At 41.6% G+C, this 14036-nt stretch overlaps 3 protein-coding genes across 3 annotated transcripts in view; 1 reads left to right on the top strand and 2 right to left on the bottom strand.

Moving 5' to 3' along the window:
• The window catches only part of LOC307201508 (olfactory receptor 6N1-like), a gene marked incomplete at its 3' end in the record, with an annotated part of 248480 nt that overhangs the window by 187152 nt on the left and 47292 nt on the right, over window positions 1–14036 (bottom strand). The window lies entirely within an intron of this gene.
• Window positions 3482–4405, bottom strand: LOC307200206 (olfactory receptor 6Y1-like; the record flags this gene model as incomplete). The annotated part of the gene is made up of 1 exon (XM_079948623.1): window positions 3482–4405. One exon carries the CDS (start codon window positions 4403–4405, stop codon window positions 3482–3484), a length of 924 nt encoding a protein of 307 aa, XP_079804749.1.
• Window positions 9389–12563, top strand: LOC307200152 (olfactory receptor 6B1-like; the record flags this gene model as incomplete). The annotated part of the gene is made up of 2 exons (XM_079948558.1): window positions 9389–9476; window positions 11589–12563. The coding sequence occupies exon 2, from the start codon at window positions 11604–11606 to the stop codon at window positions 12561–12563; it is 960 nt and encodes a 319-aa protein (XP_079804684.1). The 5' UTR covers window positions 9389–9476; window positions 11589–11603.

Here is a 14036-nt window from a genome sequence, read left to right as displayed (position 1 = left end):
ACCCAGTTTTCTGAGTGCATGTTCTGAAAGTTGGGCAATAGGGGCAGTACAGGATTCCCTTTGGTGTACCGACCTCTCCGCTGCACCAAGGATTCCCTGTCTGAGCTGCTTCAGGTTGTGGTGGGTGTTCTCCTGGAGACACCTTGTTTGGTTGTCCTAGGGCAGTGGTTCTCTACCTGTGGGTCCCTAGATGTTGTTGGACTACAACTCCCATAATCCCTGAGCTCTGGCCTTGCTAGCTAGGGGAGTTGTAGTTCAACAACATCTGGGGACCCACAAGTTGAGAAAGGCTGTCTTAGGGGATGTTAACATCCATGCCGACATGGGGCTGCTCGGGACTTTGTGGAAAGCATGGCCTCCATGGGGCTATCCCTGAATAAATTTGGCCCAACACATAGTCGCGGACATGCCTTAAACCTGGTGTTCACCTAAAGAAGTGAAACTAAAGAAGTGCCATGGTCAGATCACTTTCTGGTGCAACTGGACTTCTCCACAACACTTCCCCTTGCCACGGAGGTGAGACCAATTCAGATGGTCTGCCCCCGCCACTTAATGGATTCAAATGGTTTCCAGAGAGTGGTAGGGGATGCTTTATCCCATGTTGATGGCCTTTCAGCTGATTCCCTGGTGGCCCGCTGGAATACAGAGTTAACCAGGGCTATCGACTGTCTGGCTCCGAAGCGCCCTCTTCAATTGCATGGAGCCCGGACAGCCCCGTGGTTTTCGCTGAAGCTGAGGGTGATGAAACAAAGCTGAGACTAGAGCGGTGGCGGCGGAAAACTCATTCTGAATTGGACCGGACACAGGTTAGAGCTCAATGCTGAGCCTATCAAGTGGTGATAGTGACGATGAAGATGACTTTCTTCACCGCCTCTATTGCATCTGCAGAAAATAGCAGCAGGAGACTCTTTCAGGTGGTTCACAATTTAATGGAACCACCTTTGCCATCGGGGCCTGGTAAAGACCCAAAGATCTCCTGCAAAGATTTTGCAAAGATTTTGGCAGATAAAGTTGCTCAGATTCAGAAAGAGGTAGACTCCACTGTGGGAGCAGGGCTGGGGTGGGAGAGTGCTAGAGTCCTGTCTAGTCGAGTTGCATGGAATCAATTCCAATCTGCTACCTCCAAGGATGTGGACAGGCTGTTGGATGAATGAAACCCACCATCTGTCTCATTAACCCTTGCCCATCCTGATAAAAGTGAGCTGGGAAGGGCTGGGCGATGGACTGTGGGGTGGTGAATGCTTCACTCTGTGAGGGAGCCTTCCCAGACCCCCTGAAAGAGGCAGTCATTAAACCGCTTCTTAAAAAATCATCCTTAGACCCAGCCAATATGGCTAACTATTGCCCAGTCTCAAATCTTCCACTCTTGGGCAAGGTGAATGAGCTGGTGGTTGCTGAACAACTCCAAGCATGCCTGGAGAATGTGGACCATTTGCATCCCCTCCAGTCAGGATTCAGGCCTCATCATGAGACTGGAACTGCCTTGGTTGCACTGGGACAAAGGTGAAAGCTGTTTCCTAGTTCTGCTCCCTGGTCCTGAATGGGACTACTGTGCCCCTGAAGGACCAGGTGTGCAGCCTTGGAGTCATTTTGGACTCACAGCTGTCCATGGAGGTGCAGGTCAATTCTGTGTCCAGGGCAGCTGTCTACCATCTCCATCTGGTATGCAGGCTGAGATCCTACCTGCCCTCGGACTGCCTCGCCAGAGTGGTGCATGCTTTGGTTATCTCCCGCTTGGACTACTGCAATGCTCTCTACGTGGGGCTACCTTTGAAGGTGACCCGGAAACTACAACTAATCCAGAATGCGGCAGCTTGACTGGTGACTGGGAACGGCCATCGAGACCACATAACACCGGTCTTGAAAGACCTACATTGGCTCCCAGTATGTTTCTGAGCACAATACAAAGTGTTGGTGATGACCTTTAAATCCTAAATGGCTTCGGCCCAGTATACCTGAAGGAGCGTCTCCACCCCTATCATTCTGCCCGGACACTGACGTCCAGTGCTGAGGGCCTTCTGGTGGTTCCCTCACTGCAAGAAGAAAAGTTACAGGGAACCAGGCAGAGGGCCTTCTCAGTAGTGGTGTCCGCCCTGTGGAATGCCTTCCAATCAGATGTCAAAGAAATAAACAACTACCTGACATTTAGAAGACATCTGAAGGCAGCCCTGTTTAGGGAAGTTTTTAATGATTGATGTTTTAATGTACTTTTATACTTTTGCTTTTTTCGTCCAGAGTAGCTTGATTTTAATTCTTGTGAGCATCCCCCCCCCATCTATTAAATAAATAAACACATACATGAACGTCAAAAATTTATTCACTGGAAATAAGATGAACAATAACATTATTATTATTATTATTATTATTATTATTATTATTATTATTAACCCATCAACCTGAGATCACAAGGCAGATTGCAACAATTAAAACACATTGTTAAAAACAGCTTAAAACAACTTCCAAAGGTTCTAAAAATGTACATCTCAGGTGTGTCAGATTATCAAAAGGGGAAAACATGGACTGAATCCTGTGCTTAGTGATACTCAGAGTAGACCCGTTGAAATTAATGGACATGGTTAACATAGGTAAAACTTGCTTAGCTAAAACTCACTGTTTCTTTTTTTGTTGACATACCACAATTGCTGGGATTTGTGTTCCATGGAGGTGCAGAATATATCCAGCATTGAAGATTTTGCCATTTTATTTCAAGCATGTACATTTAATTAAATTTCTCAGCTATAAAACACTGAAGTGTGTAACTCAAATTCAAAAACACTGGAGCACTGTTCAGGCATTCAGCCTGATCGTGCAAAGGCAAAGTGCATGCAGCGGGGCAGATCATGTTCATCACACCTGTCCCCATTTCCCTTGCACTGCCAGGTGTACCGCCTTTACCCCTAACTTTCAAAGATCTTAACAGTGCTTCTAAATATGTTCAGCTGAATTTTCTTAGAAACCTCCTCATTACAATTTCCAATTGTAAAGAGGCTTAAAAGTGAATTCAGCTGATTATGCTTAGGGCAACCTTCATACCTTTCCAGCCAACACAGAAAGATTGGGTACAACAACATGCCTAGTATTCAGGGGTTAAGGGTTGTGGTGTATTCCTATGTCCCACATACACATTTAGTCCTTATGTGATCAGGCTGAACACCCACATAAGGCATTATGATGCAATCCATACATTTCTACTTGTAAGTCCTACTGTGTTCAGTGGGGCTAACTTGCAGGTAAATTGGTATAGTCAATGGCCACAACATCGTAAATGATAAAACAGCATAAACGAGACAAACCAAGAGTAAGTTTGACAGAAGAGTTTTCAGAACTGCAAATGATCAAAACTTAAAATCAATCAGATCCCCATATCAAGTAGATTAAAAAGAAATCCCCTAGGTTGGTATAGGACTGCAGCCTTCTTTTGTTTTCCACTATCCAACAGTTTATGGTGTCCTGTATTCCAACTTCCAACTTCATCAATTCCTTAAACTGATAGAGTCTTCCTCAGTGCATCTTTTACTTCCTTATTCCTGAGGCAATATATTAGAGGGTTCAGAAGGGGCACTACTACAGTGTACAGCACCGACACCACTTTGTTGGAGTTGTAGGCATACATCGCTTTGGGCCGTGCGTAGGTGAAGAGTGTGGTAGAGTAGAACAGCACCACAACGGTGAGATGGGAACTGCAGGTGGAAAAAGCTTTCTTTCTGCCTTGAGCTGAAGGGATCTTCAACACCGTTGAGATGATATAGATGTAGGACAGCACAACAACACAGAGTGGGACCATGATAACCATAAGAGCTAGAATAAAATCTGCCAGCTCAGCCATGGAAGAATCTGTGCAGGATACATTCAAGAGAGGTGAAATGTCACAGAAATAGTGGTTGATCTTGTCAGTGCCACAGTATTTCAGCCGACCGATGAAGCTAAGCTTGATTGCAGAGGTAATTAAGCCGCACGTCCAGCATCCCGCTGAGAGCCGAGCACATAAACTATTACTCATGATAGCTGGATACCGCAGTGGGTAGCAGATGGCCACATACCGGTCATAAGCCATAACAGCCAGAAGGATGTATTCAGTGCACACAAATGTGACAAAGAAATACAGTTGTGTCAGGCAGCCTTGGAAGGAGATACGCTTGTCTTGTGTGAGGAAATCTGCCAGCATCTTAGGAACAATGATTGTGACATACCAGAATTCAAGGAAAGAGAGGTTGCACAGAAAGTAGTACATGGGCTTGTGAAGGCTGTTGTTCAGCCGAACAACTATGATGATGATGAGATTTTCCAGTAGGGTCAGCAGGTAGCTAAGTATGAACAGGACAAAAAGGAGAATCTGAAGCTCTGCAGCGCCAGGAAATCCCAGAAGGATGAAATAGGGCACATTTGTCTGGTTGGTTTCTTCCATTCTTGAATGCAGGGTACTTGCAAGAACAAGAAGGAAGAGATGTCATACAGCATCTATTAACTCCCCTTTTTGCACCTTAAAAATACATAATAATGATGATCAGTGCTTTTTTTCTAGAAAAATAGGTGCCAGTACTCACCATGAAGTTGTTACAGTAAGTGCCACACTTTTTAACAATAAAAAGAGTTGTCAGTACTGCGTACCCTTGAGTACCCCCTGGGGGGGGATGATGATTTCAATAATATTTAAAAATAAATTTAAACCTTTCATGCATATAACCCATTTTGGTTAAAAACAAAAAAGTAATAAAAGCTGGTAAATAATTCTGCTGTGTATTTATTTATTACTTATACTGGGAAGTGGGGGTAGATAATCTCTCAGTCTAAATTTCCCTATCTTTTCTCCCACCCACTCCACTTTAAATCTCCACATTTCTGCATCACTTTGAAGGACTGTGAGGAAGGTAAGGCTGAGAGGCAGGTCATGGCTGAACATCACCCAAAGCACTTCATGCCCAAGGTGGGATATGAAACCTGGTTTCCCAGAGCCTAGTCCCTGATATACCACACTATACTAGTTTGATATATGTATGGGGGGGGGGGTTTGGATTGCAGCCTAATACTGTAAAACCTAGGGCACTTACAGCCTGTTGCTGTTTTGGGTTGGCATTCAATGACAAACCAACATACTCAGGTTGTACAATTGAAGTAGATATGCTGTTGCACTGCTGCACAACAAGCCTTCTAGCCTCCAAGATCAGACTTGTTGCAATAAGGAAAGCAGAGGGAAAATACACTCAGAATTGTGGAATTAGACTTGTTTGAGGCAATGTGGCATAGCATCCCCACAAACAAATCAGAATGAATGCTCAGCAAATTGCTGATGCAATCAAAACTCCATGCTAATTTTGTGGTGGGGAGAAGGGGATGAATGCTTAATAAACAGGTCATCTGAAAGTTAACTTTCTTTTGGAATAAATTATGTTGAAACCAACAGGATTTTCTCCCAAGTAAGTCTGTCTCTGAGTGCAAAGTTGGAACTGACTCTGTTGTATTCATAAATCAGTTTTTAGTAAAGCCCCATCACAGTTTACTATAGAACCCAGGATAATTTCAGAGGAAAAAATGTGCTTTATTGTTGTTGCCCACAACCAGTTAGTATGCTTAAAAAATAAATCTCATCCAAATTCTCCCCAGATTCCAGAGTTTCTATTACTTGGCCTTGTTCCAAATGTGTACACCAAGTACTATGCATCTGCGGATATTCAGGCTTTTGCTTAGCAACAACCACTGTCATTTCTGAGGACTGGCCATGCTGACTGGGACTGATGGGAGTTGGAACCCAACAATATCTGAAAAGTCATGGGTTGCCCATTCCTACACTACACTATACCAGCTAAACTGCATCAACATCAGAAGACATTATTCGCATGGGCATAAAAATACTAAACAAATGCATTTACTGTGATTAGCTTCCCTAGCCTATCTGTGCCTGAACTATCTTAATATATGCATATGCAGGTATAAATTTCCTGTAGCTTATATTTAATAACCAATCAAAACATTATGCACAGATCTGTAGAAGTAAAGAATGCAATTCACCTATTATGTGTCCAGGTAAGTTTTTTGCCTCTGTGTTCATATGCAGCTGCATACAAAGAACTTGTATTAAATAGATTTCTTCCACTGTGGCCATGTGCATGTCCCACCTTGGGACTAGGCCTGAAAATTAGCAGTTTCCTCCCAAGAGTAGTAGCCTCAGAAGATATCTCCCCACCACTCCCTCATTCCAGTCATATTCTTTCCTTTTTTCTTCCTTCCTTGTAATTTATAACTGAGTTTAGAGATCACAGCTGTAAGAGGGGGAAAAATACAACTAGACCATGGAAAAGATAGCACTGATTTAACACAAGGAAATATAATAAAAAATGCATTGTCTAAATAAAAATAATCTAAGATATTGACAAAAATGGTGGATTTTTAAGACTGCAGTGTTTTCAGTTTTTCTACATCTAAAAAAGAATAAAACACATTCATAAAATAAAACTCAATTGTTTAAAGGGGGCATCATACATCAAGTCACAGCAATCAGGTTATTGGCAGCTTCTTTTGAAACTGGCAGTGAGCAGTGTTTGTTTTAATTCAGCATTCCATGCTCCTCAGCTTGATCCTCATCAGCTACTGACTCATGTCCAACAAGGCTTGTTTTCAGTCTGAATCCCAGCAGTTGGTTTCAGATTACCTCCCCAACACCAATATTTCTTCTGGCATTGTAGTGAGGAAACTCAAGCCCTTCAGTCCTCTCCACCTGGCCTTCAGAACTATGACCATCCCTTGAGCTGTGAAGAGACTTCTTGCTTGCCTGGATGAAGAGTGGTCTCTGTGTGACCATACCCATTTCTGCCTCATCCACAATTTGTATGCAACCTATAGAAGGCCTATCGGCAACACTACTTAAAGACTTTGGCAATTAATTGGTATATAAAACAAACAAAAACAAACAAACAAAAAACCATACATCTCAGGTTGAAAATGCTTTTCCTCACTTTTGTAAGATAATCATGTTTCCCTCTTAAAATTGATTCTTTCCCAGCTGCCACCCCAACTGTCACCTCAGGTTCTACACTTCTGTTAAGAGTCTGCAAGACTGAAAGCTGCACCTGGGGGGGGGGGAGTGCACACTGAAGGAGAAGGGACGGTTTTTAGGTGGGGAGCAGAATTTAGCTTCAATAAGCTGCACTTAATGTTCCCCATTTCCTCCAAGCCTGATGACCTCAGAAGGGTGGCTGAGCAGATTCAAGGGGCTAAAGAAGTGGTTGCAGGGTGGAGGACATGCCACCTTTTTTTGCCTTTGGCTGCAAGTGCTGGTCCTGTGGCATGGGCAAATTGACTGAAGGACACTAAAAAGTGCCTGAGCCTAGAAAGGGAGCTAGTCGTCTAGGGAATGGCCCACTGGCCAGCCAGTTTTGAGGGGCACATTCACGGCACCCTGCAAGCCCAGTGTCATTTTCTGAGATTTGCAAAAAATAGTGCTGGGTTCACAGGACGCGGTGAGCTGTTATGTCCTTCTCTGGCACCTTCCAGCTTTCCTTTCTCCTCACAGCTGAAGGGGGGCTGAGAAGGACAGCTCACGATGCCCTGTGCCATCCAAAAAAAACTGTGCCCAGGGTGATAGTCCCCGGTCCACCCTACCCCCCAGCTATACCTGTGCGGCGAATAGATACATAAAGAGAGTTCAGGAAATGGGATGACATCACTGAAAATGCTCCATCCCTGTAAGTCACCTGCTTTCTCCAAATCTTCTGGGCAGAGGGTCTTTCACAAAGATTGTACAACCAAGTTTTAAAAGTTCAAATTTTAATATTATTATTTCAACCTCCCTCCCCCCCCCCATGGATCATGGTTATTATAGTCAATCATCATTACCCAAGGATCTTTAGAGCCCTAAACCCTGCCATTCCCCTTCAATTCAGGTCTCAAACTATGCCAGACCTGCCCCATTGTGGCCAATGGAAGGCTTCCTTTCTTTTCTCCAATTTCCCATTTTCAATTTTAAGCTTTCCTGATGAAAGAGTTGTGGGCCTAGCCTTCTCAAAACTGAATCAAATTCAATAAACAAAACAAAATGTTAAGTTTAACATATTGAGCTTTCTATGTTTACTCAAGCTCCAGGGATCAGCAAACTTTTTCAGCAGGGGGCCGGTCCACTGTCCCTCAGACCTGGGGGGGGGGGCAGGACTATATTTTTTTTTTGGGGGGGGAGGAGGGAAATGAACGAATTCCTATGTCCCACAAATAACCCAGAGATGAATTTTAAATAAAAGCACACATTCTACTCATGTATAAACATGCTGATTCCCGGACTGCCCACGGGCCGGATTTAGAAGGCGATTGGGCCGAATTTGGCCCCCATGCCTTAGTTTGCCTATCCATGCTCCAAAATATCATGAAATTATAGCTGTTAAGGAACAACCCCTTAACAAGTCCATTACTTAGGCAGTATTGATATGGTATCGTATCATATCGTACCCTATGATTTGTTCCAACTTCATCACTATATTGGAGTCAAACTGCTGAATCCATGCAATTTAAGCCATAATAAAGCAGAAGCAACTGCCAACAAGGTGACCTACTTCTGAATATTCAAGAAAATTTCACTAGGCAAACCGTTTATACTGAAGTCAATGCGTTTAACATGACTCATAATAGTCATTCATTCATTTTAGTCATTTATACCTCACATTTTAGGATCCAAATCCTCATAGCAAACCCTAAACTAATATTCAGTTAAAACAATATGAAAATTGAAACATAAAGTACTAAATCAATAGACATCAATTCCATTAAGTGGTACTTGTGTCTAATTGCTTTCTTACAAACTGTTAGTCCCAAGTAGGTGAGCTCTAAAATAGAGTTTACTTTGTCTCACTGGAAAGGGTGCTGCAGAGCTTTTGATTACAACATCCAAGGGAGTTTATTCTTCCTCTCGCTCTTTTCCCATTGTTAACTTCTAATTTAGATTATGGGGAGGGGAGTAATAGACAGGGGTTCTACCAAGTTAAGAAGCTCTGAGGGACAAGGTTCTGATGAGACTTCAGGTGCTGTTTACGTGAATATACAGCGATGTCACGCTGGCCACGTGACCCGGAAGTGTCTCCGGACAGCGCTGGCCCCTGGCCTCTTAAGTGAGATGGGCGCACAACCCCAGAGTCTGTCAAGACTGGCCCGTATGGGCAGGGGTACCTTTACCTTTACCTTTTTACTAAGCTATGACAGAGCTCAGCCAATTCCAAGCAGGTGAAAATCCTCCCACAGTTACTGGACTGAGCAGAATTAAACGTTCTATGTTACTGAAAGAATAAAGGGCAGGGCAAACAACAGACCAGAGGTTTTGATAGTTTGTAGCTGAAGCCTGTTCATGTTTGTATGTTATATTCCAAACTTCTACTTGTTTGCTCTACTTTATATCCTGTATTTTTTTTCTCTCTCACCACTCTTAAGAAAGCACTATAGTGGAAGCTTCATTCAAATACTCCGTCAGAAATTCCAAACATTCTTGTCCACTGCATGTTGTGAGTACAAACTTTTATTTCCTGAATTTGACGTAGTTTGTTTGTAAGCCTAGACAAATGTTAATTTTTGTGTGGCATGTGCTTATTTATATTTTTCTTTATATTGTGCTGAGAAACCTGTGGCCTTCCAGGTGTCATTGGACTCCACATCCCATCAGCCCCAACCAACATGGCTAATGGTCAGGGATGGTGGGGTCTGTAGTCCAGAAACATCTGGAGGGGTGGAGTTTCCCTACTCCTGTTTTACAGGAGTGTGCAGGCTCACCTTCCACTCAATTCATATGCTTATTTTATTTCATTTGAAGCAGTATTCATAGTCAAATTGATAACGCTTACACATTTCCAACATATAAAAGGAAGCAAAGCTCAATTTCTGTTCAGCTTGAAGCCCTTTCATTATATTTTGGATACAAGCATGGCTTGTTTTGTTCCAAAAACAAAGCTGAGCTCCAACAACATCTGGATCAAGGCTAACATAGCTAAGTCCCTTTGAAATAAATGTGAAAAGTTATTTGTGGCTTATTTTAACTCCCATTGATTTCCAAACCTCTGCAAATCTACCTGAGATAAAGTCCTTTTGAGCACAGTGAGACTTGCTTCTGAGTAAACAGGAATAGTTTTGCAATTCATATCTCAAACAAGCTTGATGTTTTCTAGATAAGAAGTATATTTTTAATGATAACTTGGGGGAAAGTAAGGACTTGTCAAAACAGTAACTTAAATTTGTATCCCATGAAGTTGTCCCATTAGCACAAGGACTTCCACTTGTCTCTCACTGCATCCAGAAGTACTTATGCCAGGCTCAGCAACTTTGGTTGGCCCTCACACATGTTCACTTCATCAAATCTGGCCCTCTTCGAGAAGAGTTTGAGCACCCCTGACTTATGCTAACAGAACAACTTAATTGGATACAGCCTTTAGGCTGCAATCCTAGCCCCACTTACTTGGGAGTAAGCCCAAGTAGATATTGTTAGGCTTGTAATGTTAAATGTCAAATAACTAAGCAAGTGAGATGCACCTCATTGCCAGTCTCATGCACAAGAAAATGTGGAGCAAAATCCATCCGAGCACAGGCACTGAAGTATGTGCACTCTAAACTCAACAGGACTATTGCTTATTATACCAGATCATGCCCATAACTATGAAAATGCCATGCTGCCTAAACACTTGATTTGATCCTGAGATCAAACAGTAAACTAAAAGTGTAGTGTGATCTAAAAGTAAAGTATGCGCAACTTGGCATAAACATTGTTTCACTGTACTTGGTGCAATGGTTGCATACATTTCTCACGTCCACCGTTGGGCTGGTTTGCACATACTTAATTACTCTACACTTGCTGACATGGTGGTTGAATGTGTGAACTGGCTGCGGAATCATGGTGTTTGAGGTAATGTGATTTGATAGAATAGTTCTGGCTGTGGAATTTGATCTGGCATGACTTTGTCACATACCATGAAAATCAACACCTGATACTATATATGGCAATCATTTATGCGTGAACCAACCCAGTGGTTATGATATTAGAATGCAGGCTTCTTACATGAATTGTTTCCTCTATATTGTATGCTTGATTTCCATTAGATAAACTTGATGAACGTTATATATATTATGTTGGTGGTAATAGGAACAGAGGAAGCTGATTCAGACCATTGGTTCATCTAGCTCAGTATTTTCTACATTTCCACTGGCAGCCGTTCTCCAAAGTTTCTCTGGGACTTTATCCAAGCAAAGCAGGTGTTCTACCATTCAGTTGTGGTGACCCTTCCAGTGTCCCATTCTCATGTTGTTGTTGTGGGAAATGTCATCAGACTCAAATTCCCACCATCCCTCATCTGCAGCCCCCTGAATCCACTTCCAAAAGCAGGTTTAAATCCCCTCTTAGCCTGTGGAACCACATTTGGTAAGAGGATGCAGAAGTGGAGGGAAATAGCAGAAGTACGTTCAACTTTTGCCTCTGTATTTGTTGTGAGGTATGTCATCACAATGTGGTTTGTAGTGTTCTTTCATGTATTCTGCCCTGTATTTTTATATAAATTAAAATGATGTGTTGTTTTGCTAGCATAATCACCATCCACATCTTAGCATGCTTTTGTTTACTCCTTGTTCTTTAGGTCATTAGATCAGGCATGAAGCTGGAAAACCAGACCAGAGTCCAGGAGTTTATTCTCCTTGGTTTCCCTACTGCCATAGAATTTCAAATACTGCTCTTTGTAATATTCCTTGTTATTTACATCCTGACCCTCCTCGAGAACATTGTGATCATCACTCTGATCAGGACAAACAGCCATCTCCAAAAACCTATGTACTTTTTCCTTAGCCACCTGTCTTTCCTGGAGACCTGGTACATTTCTGTGACTGTTCCCAAGCTCCTGGTTAACTTCCTAGCAAAGAACAAAAGCATTTCCTTTGAAGGCTGCATGGCCCAGCTCTACTTTTTCATATCCCTAGTCTGCACCGAGTGTGTCCTCTTGGCTGTCATGGCTTATGATCGCTACATCGCCATCTGCAACCCACTGCGCTACCCAGTCATTATGAATTCCCGGCTCTGTTTGCAGTTAGCTGTGGGATCTTGGCTTGCTGGTTTCCTAATCTCAATGCTGAAAGTCTTCTTCATTTCCCGCTTGAGTTTCTGTGGACCCAACATCATCAACCATTTCTTCTGTGACATCTCACCTTTGCTGAACCTCTCCTGCACAGACCGAACTGTGGCTGAGATGGTGGACTTTGTATTTGCCCTTCTTATCCTCATAATCCCACTGTCTGTCACTATTGGCTCCTATGTGTGCATAATAGGCACCATTTTGCGTATCCCCACAGCCAAGGGGAAAAGAAAAGCCTTTTCCACCTGTGCCTCACACCTCACTGTGGTTATTATTTTCTACTCAGCCACTCTCTTCATGTATGCCCGACCAAGAAGAATCCATTCTTTTAATCTCAATAAGCTCGTGTCCATTGTATACACTATTGTCACCCCCATGTTGAATCCATGCATTTACTGCCTCAGGAATCAAGATGTGAAGGAAGCCATGAGAAAGATATTTTGTAGCAGGAATGATGAATCTGCGATTACCACTAGTGACCATTAGACTCACACCAGACAGAGAAGAATCCCTTATATTCTCAAATATAAGAAATGACTCACAAATACAGATCAGACCTCCCTTCAAACCCTTTGATCCTCTTCTTTATGATAATCTCTCTCATGTGAACACTTGCTCACAGTGATTCAAAATGCTTCATGGTCGGAAGCATATGTTATCCAATTCATACACTAGTAAATTTGGTTTGGAGCCAGAGGGCTGATGGAAATGTGCACAGGGAAATAGTGAGTGCTGTCAAAGAATGAACAAAAATGTGGAAGCACACAATTTTATATGGAATTCGTTTTTTTAAAAAAGTGACTTCTGCTTAAAATTTTCTAAGAAATCTTAGCTCATATCTGAAATCATGTCAAAACTCTTTGAAACTGACTACTTAACCTAGCTTTGAAATGATTTTTTTGAATTAAAAAAATCTCCTTTTTATCTCTTACCATAATTGGGAACAAGACAGAAAATGTACATTTTAAAGCAAATTCAACTTAACGTATTATACTTGCACATTTTCTTTCTGTTTCTAATTTTGTTTAAATTAAGTTTTTAATTGTCCAGAATTTGAAACATAGTTTTATGAATGTTTTACACTGCTACTATTGTCTGCTATATAGAATGCTATTTTATTTTTTTTAGGGAAAAAAATATATGGTTTTGTTTGTTAGTTGCCCTGGACTCACTTTGGGTAGGAAGGGCAGGTTATACACTTGAAATAATTGTGGTGGTGGCAGTGGTAGTGATGATATCTATATGTATGGAATAACAAATTTTAATCTGATATGTGACAATTTCAAGCTTAATTCTGAAATTATGCTGGATAATCACTAATAATATTCACTAATGTTAAAATGTGTATATTAAAAGGGGAGGGAAATTAAGAAATTTCAATTTATAAATATCATTCACTTGGTTGTTTTCCTTGAAGTGATGTATCATTGTTTTCAAACGTTAAGTGTAGGAATATGCTTCAATGAGTTCATTTGAGGGCATTTAATTTCCAAATCTGAAATGATGTTGTTGTTTTTTTAAAAAAAATGTTTTAAAGTGCTTTAGTATTTGTTATTAATATCCATCTGTTTTTAAACTTCTGTATTTTATCTGTGCTGTTTTCATATGTATAAGCCATATTGAGTCCTAGACTGGGAAAAGGTATGATGATGATGGTGATGATAGTTTTCTTTTAAAACATTTTTTTTAACAATTACAAATATTAAAAAGCTTATCTAGCAGTATATCTAATGGTGTTTTTTCTGTTCATCAACTTTAGACACACACATTCAATGTTCAAACAGTCCTGTATTTTTCCCATGTATAACACACATATAACATGTGGAGTCTAATTTAAGAAAATGGGGGGAAATGGTTCAGAGTTGTCCAGATCTTTTTTGGGGAAGGCTTGCCTGGAGTTGTTGAGCTTTTTTTTTGGGGGGGGGGTAATGCCAAAAATCACTAAACGCAGGCTGTTGC

The sequence above is a fragment of the Podarcis cretensis genome (assembly GCF_951804945.1).
Source record: "Podarcis cretensis genome assembly, chromosome: 13".
Classification (NCBI taxonomy): Eukaryota; Metazoa; Chordata; class Lepidosauria; order Squamata; family Lacertidae; genus Podarcis; species Podarcis cretensis.
Note: the sequence above shows the minus strand (reverse complement) of the source record. Positions and strands in the feature narration are given on the sequence as shown.